At 38.0% G+C, this 23552-nt stretch overlaps 1 protein-coding gene across 1 annotated transcript in view; it reads right to left on the bottom strand.

Annotated features, from left to right (window-relative positions):
- Positions 1-23552, bottom strand: part of LARP4B (La ribonucleoprotein 4B) — a gene marked incomplete at its 3' end in the record, with an annotated part of 31921 nt that overhangs the window by 3645 nt on the left and 4724 nt on the right. Inside the window, exons 2-13 of the mRNA XM_079538430.1 lie at positions 15023-15170; positions 14655-14816; positions 13773-13854; positions 12744-12880; positions 12104-12207; positions 10337-10447; positions 9788-9841; positions 9242-9451; positions 6045-6151; positions 5283-5537; positions 4310-4355; positions 1029-1193 (exon numbers count right to left, since the gene is read on the bottom strand). Of these exons, the coding sequence (XP_079394556.1) occupies positions 1029-1193; positions 4310-4355; positions 5283-5537; positions 6045-6151; positions 9242-9451; positions 9788-9841; positions 10337-10447; positions 12104-12207; positions 12744-12880; positions 13773-13854; positions 14655-14816; positions 15023-15170 (1581 nt within the window). The remainder of the gene's footprint in view (positions 1-1028; positions 1194-4309; positions 4356-5282; positions 5538-6044; positions 6152-9241; positions 9452-9787; positions 9842-10336; positions 10448-12103; positions 12208-12743; positions 12881-13772; positions 13855-14654; positions 14817-15022; positions 15171-23552) is intronic.

The raw sequence follows: 23552 nt of genomic DNA, 5'->3' as shown, positions 1-23552 counted from the left end.
ACAAACCACGAGAACAGATCACAATCTGGATTACTGGCTGACATTAAGTTAAACAGTGCTCTTATCATGGCACTATTCTGCATATTACCCTAAACACCTTGGAGTGCTGCTGCCTCTTCTCATCAAGAGACATAAAAGCTTATATGATCTCAGGATCACAGAACTGAATGATCTCCTTTGGATGAAGGCTGCCCTGCTACTTCCCCTTTCCTTTACCAACGAATGCCTTCCCTAACAACCCTGGGCACCACGAAAAAAAAATCTTTCTGCAGTCTAATTTAACACTAGAGCAAGCAAAATAGTGCAGGCTAAAGAAGCTTATGCTATCTGTTCCATAGCACACAGGGTTGTATCACTCTTGATGGAGAACACGCTGACACACACAGACGGGGGTGGTAGAGGCAGTTCTAAGAAGGGAACAACCATTGAATGTTAATTTTCAACTGCATTTCTACTACCTCTACAGAGCAACATTTGATTGCCAAATCATTCTGGTGTATTTTTATCTTACTAAGCTACATAACAACTCCTGGATCCAGCTTGTTTTGTTCTTGTTCCAGCGATGATATCTAGTGTACTAAGATTACGTAGGCAGCTTCTTTATATTTCAGTGCTTAGAAGTTTGTCACTTGAAAATGTTTCACACGCAATCCAGAAGTCTGACTTCTGAACAGGAGGAAAGTTTACCATATATTTTTCACATAGGTTTATCAAAAAGGTCATTAATAACAGTAAAGAGCTCATTTTCTGATCTCTGCTATTAACATCTACTTACGCTGGAACACAAACTCTACACCTTCTCAGAAAGAATACCCCAACAAATTCTCAGGTAAGAGTGGAAAGCAGCTGCATTTCAACATTTTAACAACTGTTTTTGTTTCTGTTAAGAGGGAGGAGCTCTTCTGCACTTCTGATGACCCACATGAAACTGCAAATTTCTTCTACGTACAGTACACCAAATTTAAAGAAACAAGAGGTATGAAATTCTGTTCATTCTGTTTCCCCAAAAATGAACACTGGCTACTCACTCTTTCTTTTGACGTTCCTATTACCACATTGGACAGTCTGTTTTCAAAAAGGTCTTCGGTCTTTAAATTGCCAGCAGCCCCAGGTAATGGAGGAAAGCTAGATAAACCCAATTCGAAGCTAGGAGATGGAGGTTTTGGGGGTGGTGGAGACTGTGTTTGGCCTCTCTGGAATAGAAATAACATGCTGAGGTTACCACAATGGATTACAGACAGGAAGGACATAGGACTCAATGACATTTTGCACTTGATTTATATCTGCAAGGCCCTAAAGAGGCCCATCCCACCTCACTTCCCAAGAAAATCACACAGTACCCAGAAATTCATCTTCCACTGGTGCTCTTAAAATACTTCATTATATTTTAAGTGGGATAGTCTAGAAGCCTTAGAAATTTCAAATGCTTCCGCTTTAGCACTACTGGCATAGTTAAAGCTTCTTCCTGACGCTTCCTTCAAGACAGATGCTATATTGACACAGGAAAATAGATTGTGTTGGCTACCATGACAAAATGAAAATATCAAGTCCATTTATGTGCAGTTGGTAGCTTTCTAGAAGAAAGACAAGAGTTGAGAGAATCTTAATCATGTTTAGATACGCTAAGAAAGGGCAAGATAGCATGCTTTGTCTGTAGTGCAGATGAAGACAATTTTCATCCAATTTCATCAATATGAAAAATGCAAACACAAGCATAAAATTATTTTTGAAGCACAGAATTATTCTAACTAGATCTAAGAGCGAAAACAATATCCCAGACAAATACATTATTGGATTAAAGCGTGCACTACTTACAGGTGTTAGAGTTAAATGAGTATCATAGGCAAAAGTCCACTTACGAAGACTGCTTGCAAGGATTTGTATCTGTTATCTACATTGAAAAACTAAAATTCCTTGTTATGTGCTTTAACTGAAGTTACCTATTAACTTTGTCTATGTCACTTAACCAAAAAACAGTGTCCCAACTGTACTAATATCTCTCTTTCAGAACAACAAATGCAAAGTGATCTTTAAGATGATTCTTATCTTGAGATGGAAAACAGTTACTGGTACATTGCTAATATGGTCAGAATGTGAGAACAGTACTTCTGAACACGGAATAGGAAAGATGTTGCATTACTTTCTTTCTGTGCTCTTCCTTTTCATAAAGAGCAATAAAGATACAAAACTACCCTCAAGATCCCATCTCATACTACATTTTACGTCGGAAGAAACGTGAGTCATTCAGAAATAGGGAAAGAACACAGACAGAGGTAAGAACAACAGCAACTCTCAAAGTTGCTACTGACTAAGCATCTCCCTCACAACATGGATTTTAAGCATTACAGCAACGAAGGCTGCAAGCCTTGCAAATGAGAATTCAGATAACCATGAAAGGGTTGTGGGGAGAAACTATGTTTTCCTTGCTCAAATCCTAATTTTTCCTTTATAGAACAGTATTTCAAATCACAGCACTTCATTTTCTTAAATAGGACTGAAGTCCTGCAATAAATACTATTTCTATGTACTTCTAAATAGACACTCCTGAAAAGACAAATTAAGAGAGAAGTAGCCAGGATATATGGATGACTTGAATTAGAGGGACCAGGGAAAACTTAAACGTAAGTTAGGCTGCCACTTGTATAAAATTCTGAAGCTGACTTAACACGAGTAGCTGTCTTACATCTATGGCCTCAGATACAAACTGATCAAGAAGATTCATGCACTTTCTCAAGCAAGCATGCAATCCACCTCAAGTGCTCTCTATAAATGAGAAGCAGCCATAATTCCTTTCAAACAGAACTCACTGCAGTGGTCCTTCATACTAACCACTACAAACAAAACAGTATCCTAGATTCGACTGCTTCTACAGCTGGAATGGGCCAAACCTCAATCTCTTACTTCAGAATTCGCTACCTACCAGCGTTCACAGCTGAGTGTTCAGCTGCTCTCATCTCTACTGAAGGTCTATTTTTGGACACCACAGACTAAAGTTTTGTTGGCCAAAAGACTAGAGTGAACATGACTACACAGGCTGCAGTTAAAAGTCTGCTGCTGAGAAAAGGGAACTGTAGGTCTCCAAAGAAATCATGATTTCAGTTTTAAAAGGTGTTTTAACTTTATATTTAGAGTCAGTCGATTACAAAGAGCCTCCCTGTTCACTAACTGTCCTAGGTAATCCTTTCTCTTTCTATTCATTTCTGTGTAATTCCTGTACTACTTCCTTGTTCTTTCAGAGGAAAAAAAACCGGGGGGAGGAAGTTGATAGAAAAAGCATCAAGTAGCCCTGAAAGCACAGAAAAAATAAGTGCTGATAACCCCATGTGTAACCTGATCTCACTAGCTTTAACAAGTTTGTCGGGAGCCAAAGGAACCATTTGCCCTTTCATACTTTCTAGAGCCCCGATGTTCCTTTCATCCACGTACCACTAAGCTACACAACAGCAGGAGGCACCAATACATAATGCAACTGTTCCAGACCTCTGAGATACAGTCAGAGCTCATGAAGTGATGTTACTTTGAAACTGTAGTATCAGTAATAAAATAATCCAGTAAGACTTCATGAAGTCTTAACATGTGTAAAGAACTAAATCCTACAAAATTTTTCTTCTTCTTCTATCCACTACCCAAACCAGCCTTTACAAGCATCAAAACTATTTAGGTATTCACCTTGAATTTAAGTTCACAAAAATTGTAGTATTTCAAGCATTAGTGATCCTGAACATCTCTGTGCCAATTACGTAAGGAAAAATCTACCTCACACGCTCCAAAAACAACAAAGATGACAATGTGGTTCCCAAAAAAACCAGCCTTTTGTCCATATTGCAAGGGAAACTAGATTTTTCTCCTCAGAGTTGGGATAGAAAGGGAGAAAGCAAGGAGAGGTGTTAGATTTAACAAACACAATTGACCACTTCATAACTAATAGTCTAGCTATGCATTCCATGACCTGACCTATAAAATATTTTTCATGATCTCCATGAATGAGAGTCAAATCTCAAGTGTTTCAAACTTCGGGTACTTGGCGCTCTGCGAATGTGAACAGTCAAACTGACAAAACAACAGGAAGGCAAAAGTTAACTGCAATGATGAAAGGGCAATTTTAGTTCTGTCCCTTAATTCCACAAGTCAGGAAAATAATCTCTGATATCCAAATGCAGTAAATACATGTGAATTTAATGAGCTGCTATCTTCAGTCACATAGCTCTTGGGCAGTAGTTTATCTCATCTGCTATTCCATATAACGTCCATAATATTGCCTTGTTACCCTGCACTTGAATTATAGTTGAATACAATCATGAAAACTCACTGTGAACTTGTCCTCCCTTTTCTTCCGGTAGCCGTATGAGTTTTTCCTAAGGGAAAGAAAACAGTTATCAGAACCTTGCCTTTATGTGAGTAGAAAACAGGAGAAATTAGTTCTAATTATAATCTCATTCACCTTTGTTCTAGAGGAAAACAACAACTTTATTATAAAATGTTTTAGGTAAAGATTTCTAGCAAGCTCATTAATATAAATATATACAGATTTCTATCATGTTCGTGTCAGGATACACTGCTGAGCTAAAAGTATAACTCCGTATCAACTGCACAGAACCCCCACTTAATTTTACGTAAACAGAAGTCTAACACAGGATCATCTGCAAATGACTCTGCCAATTCAGTGACTCAGAATTAGACAAAAAGCACAGCCAACCCTAAGCAACGTTGCACAGAACTGCAGTGTATTTCAAAAAAACCTGAAGACAGACCTGATAAATCCTCAAAATTGTTGCTAGCAATTTTCAACTCCCCTGCTTTCTGCTCCTGCTTCACCCTCTGCTCCAAACTGCCTAACAATACGTTTTGCTAACTGCATGTAATCCTTTTTCCTCCCTTCATACTGATCTATATCTTTGATGTTGTGAACATCTAATACGGGCAAAATTCCAGTCTTTTAACTGGAAGTATTAACAGCAAGCTGCAGTGAGCAAAGAAATGGCCAAACTGCTTCAAAGTCAAACAATATGCTAAGAACTTAATTAAAATAGACAATAAAGGTATAGAGAATTAGGTGTACGGGTGTAAATAGTTCAACAGGTGCCATTAGTGGTAGGAAAGTATGCAGTTCCACTTTGCATTTGCTCTGTATTTAGAACTTCCTCTGAAATGCTTGACAAAATTTTAGCTTTAAGGGCAGCCAGTCTCAGATTAAAATGAGAACAGTATTAATACCATTCTTCTTTACTAAAAGCAGCAGCAATGACAGCGTACTTCAGAAGACAACTATAGGGTACACTCACCTTCCTCGACCTAAACCAGGAGATGAGTCAACACTGCTCTGCTCCATCCGTCCCGTTCCTACTTCCCTCTTGGTGTAACTCGTGGTAGCACTCTGCATCCGTGTCCTGTTTTGTCCTGGCTGCCGTGTCTGTGGACTCCTGACGCCATTGATTAAACGATCAGCAGAAAAGTTGAATATGGTAGGACTGTCTAGAAGCCCAGGTCCCCTTTCTGCACTGGGTATTGTATGTCGTATATGGGACTTGCTAGGATTCCTACAAATTCAAAAGTCATTTCAACATACACACTATGATAGATCTTCTGAGGCCTAAGTCTACACACAGAATTCAGAAGAAGCAAAACTGCCAGCCCTCTGTTGTATATTTCAGTTATAAGAATGACCAGTGCTCATTTTAACTGGCCTTGTGAACTATTACGTTAACTTTTTCATTGTATTTTCAACTATGGCATAACTAAAAACTATTTGAAACTGAAAATGCCAAATTAATAATCCTGCTGGTCACTTGCCATTGTTCAGAATTATTTTATCTGAATATGTTAAACTGTGGACAGACAAGTCCCCAGCTTTCAGCTCTATTTTCATCTAGAAACAGCACTTACTAATAGTAGCAAAATCATCTGGCTTCTGGCATCACTTAACCTTGCATCAAGTTCACTTTTACAAGTATTTTCTAGTTGGCATTTCTAAAATGAGCAGATTAAAGCCTCACATGCCAGGTAATTCAGCAGTATGTGTAGTGTTAAAAGATAGCTGTACTTGCCTGTTCCTGGGAGGGTACTGTCTGAGTGTAGTCAGAGGAGAAGCAGCAGGTTTGAAGGTTGGAGATGTGAACCCATTGATAAATCCAGTATTTGGAAATGGTGTTACCTAAAAAAAAAAATAAAAAAAAAATTCAGCGCAAGCTTATTATCAAAGTAAACAATTTTCTCTTAAACTTTTATTTTATACTCTTTCACACAGACAAGTGTTTATTAGAATGCCTCCAGCAGCAATAGAGCATTTGCCCAGTGCCTTGTAACTAAATGACGTGTTGTCTGAGAACACTGCCACTGCACACATTCCAAGTCCGATTTGCTTGAATACAGAAAAACGCTGAGCCAAAACTGTCAACTGTAAGTAACATGTGAAGCACATCTGTTCTCTAATATGCATCTGCAAGTATTTCTTATCTACATGCAAAATACTCCTTAACATGAACCTTCTCCATCGGTTACTCACTCTAGTTACCTTTCACATGACACCTATATAAAGCGAAGAGAGCAAGTGAATGTTAAATGCACCTGATATTCTTTGCTTTGTACCACTTTAGTCCACATGTGATTCACTGTCTTGTTCCCAGAAAAAAAAGCATTACTAAAGACTTGCTGGGGGGTGGGTACATGCCAACATCTCATACTGACAAGATAGCTCAATTTTATCATGTTCCTAGTAATCTCACTAGCACACTCTTTTGTTTCAAGTCTAAATGAAATGTACTCAAATATTACTGTAGTAAAGCAATTGCTTGCCATCATCTTCTCTCCACATAAATAAAATGCAGAACACTAAGACTACACTTTTAATTAATGTTTACATCGTGCTCTGGGATGAACTTCAATACAGTACCTTCTAAATATAATTAAATGATGACAAAGACTACACCTAAAACAGCTGGCACTCAGTTTCCTACAAACAGATCCCAAAGCTAATTCAACCTTTATTGAAACAGGTGGAAAAAAAATCACTAATCAATGGAAACAAAAATTACACACCAAAGCTTCCACCCCAAACCACTACTTGCCTAACCTATGGCAGCAAGCACAACCTTACATTCCAAAAAGTGGCACTTAGGAGTTTAATGAAAGAACAAAGTTTTATCAAAACATTGATTTGAAGTGGTTCCTGCTTTGATATTTACAACTTGAACACCGTAAAATTCACTTGAAGTAAGCAAACAGCTACTGAAAGAGAATGGTGAAAAAGCACTGAATGCAGAAAAGGAAAATAAGTTTAAGTCATTGCTTAAAATGACACAAGCAATAGATATCCTTTCTTTCTTTAGAAGGACAAATGATCTTTTCGGAGAGAAAATGTTCATTTTCCAACAATACCAAAAGTGTTAATCTGCTTTCTGCACAAAAGTCACTCAATTCCTCATACGTACCCCTGTTTTTACAAGTAGTACAACATAGCTTTTTCTTCAAATGCCATTAAGTAGTTTATGAAGTAGTACGTAATTTTCAAATTTGGAAGCCATGTTGCCATATTCTAGTTTCAGAATTAAAACTATTTCCATGAATTGAATCTCAAATTAGAGATGAGGAAGTACTGTCACAGCATTTATGATGAAGCAGAAGAGCATGGAAATTTATGGTACGTGTGAGCACAAGTCTATATGCAAACTGCAATCCTATCTCGTAAATTATTGCAAGTGTCATGGTTCCTCTTGGTCCCTATTCTCCTCACAAGTAATTTATTCTTACATATAGCTCTTTCTTATTGGTGTAAAATCACCACAGAGGTTCAAGAGAGATCACACTACATCCGTGTACATAAAATGCAGCCAAATGCCAGAGAGAAATGCATCCAACTAAGGACAATATGCTGAAACAACAGAAGACAATGCTCTGTTAGTTAGTTCTCTATTTTTACTAAGAAAGGTATCAGATCTTCAGTACTGACAAACCTTCAGTCTTCTCCCAAAAGCCAGAAGTATTAAGCTTTTTGAGTTCCAGGATGACATAAGGCAGATACACACAGTGTTGTGCTTGAACCTGTGGCCAGTTAATCTACATCTGCTGCATCAGTGCCATCTGATTATGCCAGTATCTCACAGCAAAAATGTACAGTAGCCAATCCTAGCATTTCTAGTGGAAAAACTGCATTCATTTTAGTTGCTCCTTAATAAGGTGGCTGTCTCTTGAAAAAAGAGTTCACTACACTACTTTGTCTCCTCCACATTCTTTATGCCCCTTACAAAGCCTTCCCCTGCAAGGGCTCTGGCTGCCTCTCTTATATGTGAAGTGTTCAGCACACCAACTTTTTAATTAGTTTGCTGTTCAGTACACAGGAAGTTTGCTCAAGTTTGTTCAAGGACACTTTAATCCTCTGCCAAAAACCTCAAAAAAAGCTTCTAATTTTGAGCATTGCTACCCTAGTTTCTTTTAGCTGCAAGCAAAGAGGCACTGATGGAAGGGACAAATGGGTTCCAATACAGAACAACCTTAGTCCTCAAGTAATTAACTGAAAATCATATTCATAGTAGTTTTCACAGGATGACAAAGGAAAATGAGGAACAGTGAAAACTGTTACAATGCAAAGCAACACTGCACGATGCAGTAGATGCCTCAACAGAATGTGTAGAAGGACTTACAGCTACTGCTCTAGCTCTAAGGGTCATGATTTTAAGGAATTTCAATTAAAAATATTAACCAGTTTTAATTTTTTTTTTTAATAACAAAAATGGTTTGATATTTTATTGCGAAAGAAAAGAAAACAAAACACCCCATGAAGTATTTTGACTCAATAACATGTCAAATAGGGCAATTTAGCAGGTTAAGCTAGACCAAGGTGTTATACTATCCCCACTTATGTTATTATATTACATTTATTCAGTACATACCACAACTTTGACATTCACACACCTATTCTAGTTCCAGCTAAAGAAGTTTTTTAAACCATTACAGAAATTTTTTACTTAGCCATTACCAAAAGAAAGCTTTGTGAATCTCTCAAAATAACTTCTGCCTCAAAAACCAAAAAGTGAAGAAGAGAACCATAGTTCCAATTGGAGACCAGATGCTGTTCTCAATCCTGTATGCCATGGGAAGAAATCTGAATAACTGCTTTTCAACAAGAACCTGCAGCTTGGTCTCACTTTCAGGATACACATGCTTCCCAGACCACACCTCGAAACTTCACAACAAAAATACCAACTCTGAGCAGAACTCTGAGCTCTTCTGTAAGCAAGAGACTTACCAATGAAGGGTCAAGGTAGCTGTGCGTGGTTGACCAGGTCTGTGGAGCAATTAAACTGTACAATGGAAACTGCTGTTGGGGACTGTATACTGGAGGTAAGTAAAAGGATGTTGTGTAACGCTGCTGCGTGTAGATGTTCATGTCCAGAGGTCTATATCCATTCTTTGGCAAAAATGTGTTTATAGCTATTGCCTTTGCTTTTATCCTTGCCTGCAAAGGAGATTAGATTATTTATTACAGCAACCTTTCAGATTTAATCAGGATGGTTCAAACTAGCAGATCTCAAACTTGACACTTGTCAGTCATCGCTTTCTCCTTCTAGGAAGGCAGGAACAGCTGAATGCTTCCCTGCTGATGCTGGGTTGAACATACTGCTGCCAGAAAGGAGGAAAAGGAGAAGTATAATAGCATGCACCACATTTCAAAACCAATCTCCAGGTCAAACATTTGAGAGATTGGACCACCTTAATACATATTAGAAAACATGAAGTGGAACCCCACAAAACATAGAACGTACGCACAAAAATAAAATAAAGCTCTATTTACCTTAATGGGTTTTCCTTGGAAAGTTTTCACTTCTTCTCTAAGGTATCTGTAAGCCTTTAAAAAGTCATTGCAAAATTTGTCAAATATAATTTAAACAAAGGCAAGTAAGTTTTGACAGGCTAAGCCAAACAATTCTTGAAGTGTCTGTTAATGTTAGACTACAGAAAACCCTCATATTTAATCTGCATTTAGTGAGATTTAATTTATCATGGCAGAAGTGCTTCAGTAGCCTTAAAACAAGATTTTCAGTCTTACAAATAAAGCATTTCAATGCGTCACCTAAAATATCAATGCTCTTAGCACATAAAATTATAGCTTTGGCCAGGAAGCCAGGATATGCAAACAAGATAAAACTTAAAGGGTTATATTTAATAATGCTGATAACTGAGTATTAGCTAATGGGAAGCATTAATGTTTAAAGGACTTTTTTTTTTTTCTTTCTTTTAAGAGTTCTTACACATTTGTAATACAGCTTACAACCCAGTTTAATTCTCCCTTCATTTCACCCATTTTTTGTTATATTCTAAATTGCACAAAAAAAAGCATTACCTGCTGTGCATCGGCTTCCGATTCAAATGTGATGAACCAGTTGTCATTATAGGCAAACTCACAGTTGATAAACTTAGGCAAATTATCACCTTTGAAAAGTGCTTCAACCTCCTAAGGAAAGAGGTTTTGACAGAAAGAAAGAGAAGCGCGTGAAGGAAAATAAAGTAGAAAAAACCAGCAGTTTAAAGTACAAAATCCTAGAATTCCTTGTAAGTACTTTTCAGCTTATGAAACAGGAATTGAGGAGAACAATTGCTCTGAAGTTTGAATGTTAACTCTCTAAGCTCCCCATTAGGTAGGAGAAATAAAAACAAGCACTGCCTAGGACATGTCACAAGCAGAAGTTGCTTGCTCCCTTGAGATCAGGGTGGATAAGTTATTTAGGCAAATGAGAGAGACTTAAATTTGGCATCAAGTGCAGATTCTTCTGAATAGCTGTTCTATCTTTCCTGTCACTACCAGCTAAAACCACTTCTTGGCCACTCTTTGTGAGGCACCAGCGTCCCTCAAGTGAATGATATTTCCCTTGCCTACAAATCCATGGAATCGCACAAAAACCTGCCCATATTGCACAGGATAAGAGATTGCCGCCCCTTCGGCAGAAACTTGGATGCTCACTTTAACTCAAGTGGCTACAGATGAGTGTATCTGAGAGCAGTACTTATATTACCTGAAAAAATAAAGTGCTAATTTCTATATTAAAAATACATCTTAGACTTCTTAAAATTATTTCACATACCATTCATTTTTGTCACCAAATCAAGCAGCATCAAAAAGCAATGCAGGCTGGGAGGACCTGCAGTTTGTTGGAACACTGCTGCCTAAATAAAGCCTGCCCATGCTAAGTCAGAAAACATATCCCATTAAGTTTGAATGATTAAATCTAAAATTGTCAGACTGGAAAATCTAAACACAGTATGTAAAATACCTCCTCAAGACCACCTATTTTGAAAATGAAGACTTCTTAGAACTTTGCTAGTATTTTACTTGTAAGCATTTCAGAAAGACTCTTAAATGCTAATATATCCAACATGATAAACCAGTGACAGCAAGAAAAGCAATCTAAGATATTAAAAGCGAGGCAGTGTTTGAAAGGCTAAATTTCATTTAGAAATTTCAAAGCAACAGGTATTTTAAAGCAACATATATAACACATCTGACCGCTTCCCTCTGATTCCTTTCAGCATCTTGTTTTACGCCTCTGTATATTAAGGCCACTTACCTTACCATAAACTTTTAATGTAGCGGTACTACTTACACATTCAAAGAACCCACCTCACTACTCCTATACTAGCTCCATAAGCTAGCAGGGATCATTAGCAACCTGCTTGCACCTTTACCTTCAGCATTACGGAAACACCTGCAAAGCTTCTTAGTACTTTATTCTGAAGAGATGTAGCAATGATGTTTTCCATTCTAAGTCATATCTTTCCTCGTTTCTATTTGCTATTTATCCAAGTAGCTTAGAGTTCAGTGTGTACAAAGAAGCCAGAGTCTGAGAAAATAATGCTCATCTCTCCTGAACACAGCCACGTCAATTACTTAGCCCCCTTTAGAGCTACAGATTCTACCACAGTCTTCTATGAGTGACATGCTTCTGTCAATCTTCTGTCAATTCTGCTATCCAAACAGTCACTACTAAGACTTAGAAATCCAGTTAATAGTTAAGAAACATAAGAAACATAATATTCTTATTGAAAGATGGGGAAAAAAAAATTAACTTCCAAATCTGAAATGAGAAAGATTCCTTATTGAACAGTTACTCACTTCAATGGGGGTAGATTCAGGAACTTCACGTAAAATCACAATACAGCGATTCTGATTTGGCCTAACTTTCTCTCCCTTCTCATCCACTTGGACTAAAGGCAACGCTAAGAGAAAAAAGAAACATGCTTCAGCTGTCAGCAATCATAACAACAAGGCACACAGGACGAAGCAGTGGCATAGTTTTCCAGTACACACTTGTTAGCACTGAATATTTTTGAACATTTAACATTAAAAAATTGAAGATAACTGATATTTTCAAATATGAAATTGAAAAAACATTCCTTAAACTCTTCAAACCCTTTCTGTCTTTCAGATTAAGAAATCCCAATTCACTAGCTATTCCTTTTAAGCTGCACATCAAGTCTTGCTCTATCTTGATTCCTACCTTACTGGTAACATCCAGTTTCTTTTTCTAAGAAATAAAATTCATTTTATTCTTATTTACATACATCATTACTCCATATGCAAAGATCTCACTGTGTGATGATCTAAACTTGAAGATGCTTACTCTATTTAAAGCTTTATAGAAAAAGGATGATTTGATTGTAATGTGACAAACAACAAAAAGATACTGAAAATTCTAATAGAGTCCTACAGCAATAACCAAAATGCTTCCTAGTATTGAGCAATTTTTACTTACATCTCAGCACTTCAACAATCAAATCCATATCAGTACTGAGTTTCTTGACGTGATCAAGGTTTGCTACTGTCATTATTGGCACATACTGGTCACTGTCCATCTGTGATATAAGGTACATGTCACTGGCAAGATTTTCTCTGTTGGGAGAAAAAAAAAATGGGGACATGTTGTAGACATGACTTTTCCTGATCTTTAATGAACTTGAGACAACAGCTCAGTATCACAAAGTAGAAGGCAGACTCCTGCAATAAGTTGTATTTTCAGTGTTTTCACCCGTTCCCCAGCCCATTCACTTACCACGTTCATTTGCTCTGCCTCACAGAAACCATTAAAGGGGCATTTTGTCCCCCCCTTCACGCCTCAGTATCAGCATCTTCCTGGTCAGGCAGCACTTTACCACTTTACGAAACACTAAAGCATTTATTGCTTCAAATGACTACTGGTTGTAAATGATGATGCAGCAGTACACAGATTAGGAATTGTTCTGTTTTACTAAAACAAGTGTTCAGGATTTATTATTATTATTTTTAACTACAATACAAGCCCTGAGAACAGTTAATTACACATGAACTGCTTTGATGAGCTTGCAGCGTACACTAGAATGTGTATTATTTAGAACCCATAACTTTTTTAGCTGACCTCACCTTAAAGGAACCTACATGCACAAAAATGCTAGTTTGTATCAATGCAAATTTTAAAAGGTTAGCTTACACAAAGCTCAAATGCATTAAGCTACTCACTTTTAATTTGCAAAAGGAACCCAGTAACAGTTGTACAAGCACTTAGAGATCACATGAATTTTAAGAACTCCTACTTCAAAGCAGTACATTTACTAGCTTACGTTTTAGGCCAAAAAGAGCTCTGAGAGGTCTATCAAATATGATATTTTGGAATATTTGTGCCAGTTCCTCCAAATTCTCATCCTTTCCCCACAGTTTTAATTGGTTGCTGTGAAATTCATTAATATACATGCCAAATTAGGTATGGGACCTTGTTAGTCATCCACTCATTTGCTACATTCATACATACCTAGATAAGCAAAATTCCAGTGTTTTTTTCAGTAATTCTCGTAGATCTTCCTGACCTTCTGGCAGCAATTGTTCATTTCCACCTGAAGTTTAATAAAATTTTAAAGTTTTCTAATTTGAAACAGCTTTAGAAGAGCAGCTTCAAACAAGTCAGTAAATAGTGAACTCACTTAACTCACATCTGTTTTTCAGTCTTACTAAACTAACCAATTCCTAGCTGATTAAATCCAAGAAAACAGCAAGCAAGCAATGCAAATGCAAACCATTTCTCAATCTCAGCCTCGCTCTAAATTCCTAATACACTAATTCAGGAAAGTTGGTTTCACATATGTAATTATGAAATATTAACAGTTGTGATCAACAGAAACACCCAACACATTTTCTTCTTCCTCACCTCTCATCTTAGTTCAAATAGTAATCCTATATGCATCTAGCAGAACTTCTGTCCCATGAAATATAAGCAGTTTAATCCTCACACTGGTTTCCAGAAGTTTCTTAAAACATACCTTCTGGTAAGACTACAACTGCTAACAACTGTACTGAATCAGGGAAGTCAAAGAAATTAGATTAAGTTGTTACTTATGTTAGAGCTTTAACAACAAGACTCATCTTTAATTCACCACATCAATATTTGTGAAAGCATTACATGAATTTGACCTCTGTGCCTGACCCAAATACGAAGCACGAAGCTTAGGTATGTAGGTATCTCAACATAAATACACTCAGGACCTGCATTCAAAATAACATTTCAGAAGACAGAAATGAGTTACATCCAACAGTTACACCAGTTTCTGTACAGTAGCTCATGAGGCCAATTTTGTGGGAAAATATGGTTTTTAAACATGTTTAAGTTCAGAGCAAAAAAAGAGATGCTTCCTGTTACCTGTCTGAGCGGTTTCGTGCATAGACTCATACTCAGAATGATCAAGAGCCAAAGAGTTCATATCTGTCTGGTCTGACACCAAAACAGCTGGCGATGACTCCTGCAGCTCTGTCAGCACCGCATTCTGATGCTTTTTGTCGCCATCTCCTTTAGCATCCAGTCCTGCAAAGGAGATCACGGAGGTAACACACACTTTCAAAAAGTCCTCTTCTGATCACATCATCATGCGAGTAGTTGAAACCAGATCTGAAGTGCTAAGAGTCGCCTGCATGGTTGCTTTTTTTTTTTTTAAAATACAAAATTGAGAAGGTTCTGCACTGAATTTTAACTCTCACTTGAGCAACAGCTAAAGACAATATGATTTTTACCTTCTTTACATGAATCTGGAGGCTGGTCAGGTATTTCTTCCCACGTTTTGTTCACACTACCATCAGTGGCACCACTTGCTTCCAAACGTAACATATGATTTCCCCACACCTTTGCATTAGGATTTAACTCAGAAACCTTGGCTGACTCCTACAAAAGAATTTTTTTTTGGTTATACACTTCACGGATACATAGCACATACCTGTGCACTTATATGTATATAGCTACACAGAACAGTATCAGATGTACATCTCAATATAGTAACATCAGGTTTTTTCACATCTGAGTATACTGACTGAAGTCCAATAGTGATTTCAGGTACAAAAGTAACTAAATTGTACAGAACAGAATTCATTTCTCAGATTATGAAAGACCAGAAAAGATTAGCCAAGCAGCAAACAAGATCTCATTTTTTGCTTCTGACAAACTAACACAACTTGTACTTGTACTAGACTTTAGGCAGTTCTCTAATATACATTAACACTGACTGGTTTCATTCTGCTTCTGCAAAAGAACACTTAAAGAAAATATAAAACCATGCTTGTTCTCCCTTTAGACTCAGTCATCTACAAGAGTTTTAAGGAAGTAGTAGGTAAAATTGAGTGCAATCAGACATACGTGACTAGTATTGTTATTTACAGAAATAAGCAGAGTGTTAACAAAAAATTAATTTTTTACCCTGATAGGACAAAAGGAATCAGTTAACAGTTTCAGTTAAATTGTTTGGATCTACCTTTTTTTGACCTGGACTAGAAATAGTTAAACTTAATGGTAACTAACGTATGTTGATATATAATCATTATATATGGTTATATTTGCACTTCAGAGACTGCTCTCTGCAGTGCCAGCAACTACAGGGCTTCCATCAATAGCACAAGACAGTTTTGCCTTGTTTTGCTACTGCTGAAGCAAGATGCATGAAGTTATTCCATGTTCATGTCTTTGGCATGCATTAATATGATTACTGTGTTGAGAAAGAGCATTGCTCATGAAATCAGACACTATTTATGCTTACATTTGTTTACTGAATTAAGGGATGCTCCAAAAGTTACCTAGTTCAAGACGAGCATTTTGTACGTACATGAAGCTTTGATTATTCCAAACATTCACATCCAGGTAAGTTATTATAGTGGAAAACATACCCAAAAGGTTTTAAAAAAAAAAAAAAAAAAAAAAATAGAGATCCAAGGAGAGAGATCTCAAACACATGTACTGTGGGAAAGGGGCTGGTAAAATGTGGAAAACATGCTGGACACTGGTACTTTCATAGTAAGGATTCAAAGATGACAGCAAGTGCTACTAGTTTCCATTTTATTAAATGCAAAAAGCTTCCCTGGAAGATGAACTTAGGTGGTAGCGAGATCTGCTCCTGGCACTTCAATTGCGGGGCAAGGTCAGAGCAGCTGCTGTAACACGGTCACTGCAGAGAACAAGACTAAGCAGTGGCTCTCTGTCCAAAGGCAGAGGGTGAAGAGCAGCAGCTGCCACAGGTCAGGTTTGTTTCTTTCTTAACCCAGGTAGCCAAGATGCAGTCTTGCTCATCTCCAATGCTTCTCCTGTAGCCATCTGTTTCTTCAGCACTTTGGAAAAAGATCTCCAGAAGTGAGCAAAAGGTTTTCTAACTGCTATGAAGCAAGAACTTCAAGACTTCAGGAAATCCACAAACATTTTTTTCCAATACAAAGATAAAGAGCACAATTAACTGTGTTCCACACATTGAAGTGTTCACCTCCAGTTCATCTAGAATTGAGAACCTGCAATCAAGATACCTTACCCAAGACATTCAAGCTCTCAGACAAGGTAAGCAATCAAAAATGAAAACAAAACATCAATATTTGGTAACATTTTGGACTCTTACATTCTGTTTAACATTCAGCTTTGCAAAGGAAAGAAATGAGTAGTCAGTTTCAGGGTAAAAAAAAACAAACATATGAAACTAGTTAACTATTCAAAACATAGTTTGACTTAGTTTATTTCAATTTAAGCTCCAGCCTAAAGATTTAACACCAAATCACTTGTGTAGAATACTTACAAATTCATCTTTATCTTGCCAGTCCCAAATACCAACATTCTCTAGAGCTAGCAGCTGATAAGGGTATCTTCCCACTGCATATGAAGCACCTGTTAGATCCTCAGGTTCGTTCTGGAAGCTTTCACCATCTATATATTGTCTGTCACTCTTTACAGTTCCATTAAGAATTGTATTATTCCATAAAAAGCCCATCAGGTATTCACCATTACCAGTAGTGACAGTGTCAGGAAACAGCTGATTTGTCAGATCAGCACCGCCACTCGGGAGACTTGCACAATGAGACCACATTTCAACTTGGGGATTTTGTCTGTCCAGTTTATAGGAATATTCTTGGTTACTTGATACGTCTTCCATTGGATCTAATCCACACTTCTCACTTTTCACTCCCTGAAATCCTTTGGCAACAGCGTAAGTATTGTGTATTTCATATGAAGGAGTAGCAGCATATTTGTCTACCTGCTCTGGGTCAACGAAAACTTCAAGTTCTTTGTTTGAGAAAACCTTGTGATCTGACTGCACATGTTCACAACGTGTGGTTGAGTCTTTCACTGGAGTGTTTAATATGTAACTGGTGTCTTTTAGTTCAGTCTCAGCTTCTAGCTGTAAATTCCCAGTGGCATAAGCTCCTACAGCACCAGATGACAAACCAGAAACGGTGAGATTTTCCTCCCTGGAGTCAGTACTGACACAGTGTTCTACTTCATTCTGAAGATTACATTCATTTACGCCACGTACACTTTTTTCAGGAGTTTCCGGTTGCATTTCAGTAAATGGACCAAAAGAAACTTGACTATTCCCAAATTCTGGTTTTGGACTGACACAGTCAGATGTCTGATCCTCTGCCACTGGTTTATCATGCGCATGAGAATATGAATTTTGACACAATGAAGGTAAAAAATTACAGTCCTTATGAAAAAGACTATTAGTATCTTCAAGAGTTTTAGAGTCATTTATCAGTTTCCCACTCCCGCACACACAGTTGTCCAATATTACAGGCAGAGTGTACTCACAGTAAGTACTTCTATCACGAGTCAAGTCTTTACTGAAATTTGAGCTGTTGCTGTCATGATCAGCAATGTTAGCATCAGAATTGTGTTTTGCATTTTCTGCCTCGTTAATTGTTTCGTTTGGGTGAACATTTGTCTGTTTCACAGATTCTATTATATCCCCAGCTATTGTGGCTAGATCAGTCCCTGCATTCCACCGATTTTCCATTGCACAGAAGGAACATACATCCTGCTGTTTATCTTGTCCACAGTTCAAGTCCACTTTGTTCACATCCTCGTGCTCCGCAGACACAGAAGAGACACTGCTTTCCTTATCTGAATTTGAAAAGCTGCATACTTTACCTTTATTCCCTGGTAATTGTTGTGAAGTCTGAAACTCTATGCTGTTTTTCTGTAGGACTATTTCATCTGTTCTTGCGTTATCTAGCTCATGAGATGACAAAGTACCACCACTTACCCACGACCGAGTTCTGCTGAAGCTACCAGCTTCTTCAAGCACATTGTCTTTTACCTTGGTGCTTCTCATACAGACATCTTCCTCAATGCTCTGTAGGGACACCACTTCAGCTGGCACCTTGCTTTCAGTACAACCCTTAACTTGAGTTTGAAAATCAGAACTTTCTTCCAAGCTTTCATGCATTTCAGTCATATTCGAAGTTTCAAGGTTAAGCAGAACTGTACCTGTGCATTTCTCTTTATCTTTCAAGAACTCTTCCAAAACGCTGTGATGTTCACCAGAGCCAGGTGCAAGATTTTGGCTATCATAACATATGCTTTGCAATGTTCTCTTTTCCACATATGGCTTTTCTTTACTTCCTGGCTTTAGGATGAAGCATTCTTCACCATTTTTTTCTGCACTTTGACTCGTCAAAAAAGAATCACTGTTTGTTTCATGCAACTCTAATAATTTAAAGTTACCCCTTGTATTCTCTACCACTTGTTTACTGTTTACAACACCTGAGGGGTGCAAGCTTAAACCATTCAGTACAAAATCAGAATTATTATCTCCCTCAGTTTTTCCTGAATTGCATGCTTCAGTCTTTAACGATACACTGGAAATACAATCACAAACACGTTTCATGTTTTCTGAATCAGGGCTGTATTGGTCCTCTCCAGCAGAATCCACAGTTTTTACAGAATCACAAGTTCTACAAAATGATTCATTCCAACTGACACCATTACATGTGCTATATTTCTCCTCTTGTTGACCCTCAGGGATAACTTCATTGCACACTTCTGCTCTTAAACCATTTGTTACTACACTGTCCATGTTTAATCTGTGCATCTGACATTTGTCAGTCAGTGAGCTATTGTAAGACTGGACGACCGTGCTACAATATTCCCCTGTTTCCTTATTCTGCACATCTGATCTATCCTCACTTTTACACACAGATGGTTCTTTCTGTGAATTAAGCTTAGCTTCCACTTGTGCTGATTGCTGCACTGGAAATTCCCTCTCCCTGTCCAGAGGCCATGCCATGCTGCACATTCCTTCATCAGTAACAGCTGAGTTATCTACGTCTGCTGCAATCTTTTCATGCATGGTAGCTGGCCCCTCTTCATCACCTCTAAGATCTTCAGTATCTACAACACAAATACTGTAGAACTCCCTCTCTTTTGTACGTTTGTTGTCTGCATCAAGGTAAGAAAAGGTTGGAGACATCTGCCTAAGTGAACCTGAAGCTTTTTGTAGGCTGTCACTCCCGTTGTCTTCAACATTAACTATCATTGTGTTCTGTATTGAATGGTTGCATGCATAATCATCAAGAAAATTTCTATTTAAGGAAATTTCATCCTGTAAGCCTCTGTCTATGATGGCTGGTATATATGAAGTAGAAATGTGACCAAATGAGCAATGCTCTTCCGTGTCTACATTTTCATTATTACTGTTACTGCTATTTTCTATATTGCTCATGTGCTGACTACTCTTAGGTTTTTCAGATGCATCTTTTTTAATCACCTCATTTTTCTTTCGTTCGCTTTTCTGTAGGTTTTCACCTGTACCCGAGACCTTCAGAAGGTGACTAAAGGAATTAAAAAAGCTAGAAGGTCTGTCATATGCTCTCCTAGAGCTCTCACAGGAACTATTCTCCATACTTTCGTACGACTTATATTTTGCTTTTCTATCCCAGGGCCCGGATTCAGAATTTAACACTGCGCAATCATCGGTACGAACGCATCCAATGTCAGCTACCGCAGCTTCCCCATTAACTGTCCTTCCCACTGTATGCAGATTCTTCCATTCTACAGCTCCTAAAATTGAAGATAAAGTTTTACTTATCCTTGAGTCTGGGGCTTCCTCTTCCACAGGTTTTTGTAACAGGCCAGTTTTCTCCTCATTCGTGCTGTTACTCAACTCCTTACTGAAGCAGCAGCCCATGTTTAATTAGTTTCAAAGGAGCTTCTCATCGCGAATCACCCTCCTCTATACACTAAGCTAACTTTCTACTGCTACTGAGGAGACAAGCCAACACCCAGCTGCCAAAAATAGCACACTTGAAAACCATGCAGGAGTTCATATGTCAGTGCCACTCAAAGTCCAAATCCCAGTTGCTGAGCAATGTTTTCGTATTTCATCATATGCACTGTAACATTCAAGCCAAATAATTTTCCTAATGAGATTACAGTCTGTTTACAAGTGTTACTAAGTCTTACGAACTTCCACTGTTTAATTTCCTGAAGTTTCCTTCATCTAAATTTCTAAAATATTTAAAGGACATCTTCCACAGTGTCTGTGTGCCAAAAATCTGCTTGCCTTCCAGTTTAACATGACTCCCACTTTAAGTACAATGCACTCTGCCTTCACCTGTTTAAACCCAATTTAAAGGCTAAACTAGTAGAAGCAATTACATCAAAGAAGTTCTGTACCATTTCCTCCTTCTCTCTCCCTCTCTACAGCTGAATCTACACTGAGATTACTGCTTTAGGAAAAACAGGCTAAAGATAGATAAGACCTCATGTATTCCATTGAACAGTCATTGTACCTTATCAGAATCTAATTTTGTTCCAAGGCTTTTTTTTTTTTTTTTTAATTGTTACCTGCATGGAAAAAGAGAAGAATGCATCGTCTGTGAATTGCAGCCATGCAAATGGCCTCACAATCACCTATACGTCTTGTGAGACTGTGGCAGGATTAATTATACTTAATTTGTCCCCAAAATTGTGTATTATTTAACCTAAAAAAAGCTCCAAAGAATTTAAAAGCTAGTTTGACTAAATCATAAGTGCCAGAAGTCACTCAACAGTGTAAACACTGTTTTCTGTATGCAAACTGAGTTCCTTCTGGAAGTCAAAAGAACATCTTAATAGATTTTTAAGTACGAGGACTGTTCTAAGTCCCTTCAAAAATTAAATATATATATATCTCCCATCTGGATCCCCTCCTTCAGCGAGACACAGCACTACCACCACAGCACATCCTGTTCCAGTGTTCAAAATGTGCTGAAAGCAGGACAAGACAGGCCTTGGTGTACCCCATTTCAAATGTTACCTCAGCAGTACACTGAACCAAGTGATAATTTCCAACTGGTTGCAACCCTATAACAAGCTTAATCAAGATCTACTAGAATTAGAGGCGTAAGATAGCCTGGTAGCTTTTCTTCATTGTATTCATAGCAGTATACAAGGGTACGACACTAATTAATGCAGCTGTCTTTCAGATAACTGGAATTAGATCTATTTTAATTTATACTGTAAACTACACTTGCAGGATAGTTGCTGCTTAACACACCTACATCCATGCTCTAATTTTCCACTGTCTTGTTTCTTTCAGCTTTTTTGCTATAACTTATTTCAGAGTTGCATTCATGGCAAGAGAAGCACAGGATCCTATCTAACATATCCTTATGACAGACATACCGCATGCTCTCTTTCAAAAATTCCAGGAATTTTATTTTTTTAAAACCAGGGATGCCCATGGTCACATTTTCCCTACAATCTTTCACTTTCTTCACTCCAATAGAAAAAAACAACTTTAAACACAGTAGTGAACATAGTTGATGCTTAATGGTAATTAAGCATCAGCTCTTCCTTCATCATTCATGTCTTGTTGGTAAAACAAAGTTCACACATTTAATGAAACACAAAGGGAAGCAAAACAGAGTTTCATATAGAAGATTGAGGGGGAAAAAAAAAAAAAAAAAAAGAGTGACCCTGCACTGAACCAAAGTAAGCAAAACAAAAGCTAGGCAGAAAGCAAGAAAATCTTTTGCTGTCTCAAATTGTTCACACAACCTTAAAAACTTGCAGGTAGCAATGTGCAAGTGTGGGCACACTCTTGGAATTCAAATGTTTCACTTCATACAGTTTGCACTACACACCAGTAAGAACAGTAGTCAAGAACAGCAGAGTTCACACGTTTAACAACATGAATCAAACTAAATCTGAGCTCAGTCATCCCATAAACTTGGCAGGTAACTCAACACAACGCCCTCCCCGAAGAGAGGTAAGGATCCATAACCATTCTGTTCTCTTCTCTGAACCTTTCAGAAAATATTTAAGTATTACTGCAAGTATGTAGAGTGCTCTGAAAGTAATGCGTCCTATTTATTTCCATGGAAACTGCAACACATAGAGAGCACAATAACACTGTTTAACAGAGCAAACTCTCAGCTACAAAGCCCTATTTTTCAACCCAGTCACCACTATTAGCTATGCATTTTCAACAGCAACCTACAAGAGCCTGCATACCACACTCATGAAAACCTGTACCAGTGGAGGTGACCCTCTGCTGAAACACAACCCATCACCTCACTGCGCTCACATCCACTCTGTGGTCGTCATAAATGTCCAGCAAACATCAATGCATGTCAACGGGTACAGTTTTTTCCACATGGAGGAATTCAATTCCCCACCTTTGCCTTCACAGCACTTCCACATGAGATGCCACTCTGTCAGACTGCCCCTCTGCTGCCATCTGTCACACAGCAGCAACATGTAATGGGATATTGGTGGGAAGCTTCAACCTCTGCTGCCTCTGCACCAAAATGCACCTCGTGACATCATGGGCCAACACTGTAAAATGAGCAGCATCACTTTCAGAGCAGCCCTCCCAGTTTCTTAACTAACTTGTATGCTAACACAAAAAACGTGTAAAGCTACAATACAGCTGCCCACATATCCTTTTCTCTCCAGAGGATCTGCTTGTAGAACACATGAATTAAAGAAAATAATGCCTCTAAAGCACTTACTGTATATTTAAATGCTATATACAGCAGACTGATACACAGAACCATACTGGTTACCTTTCAAGAAAGAACTATTCACCGCCACTAATCCTTTGGCCATTACAAAGATTAAGGAATTGGCTAGGAAATAAATGCATTCCCTCCTCAGCAAGTTTGTTTTGGAACTGCAGAGTAACAAAAAAGGAGAACTACCCTGCCCCCAGGTTATCTAATGTGTGAAGCCTCAGAAGTGCCCACAGATAGATTGTTCTTCAGGATGGGAAGTCTGATGCATCATTGCTGCCATCTGCTGCATTCTTTAAATTCT

This window comes from Tetrao urogallus (genome assembly GCF_951394365.1).
Source record: "Tetrao urogallus genome assembly, chromosome: 7".
NCBI classification, from domain to species: domain Eukaryota; kingdom Metazoa; phylum Chordata; class Aves; order Galliformes; family Phasianidae; genus Tetrao; species Tetrao urogallus.
This window is presented reverse-complemented; position numbering and strand designations above follow the sequence as displayed.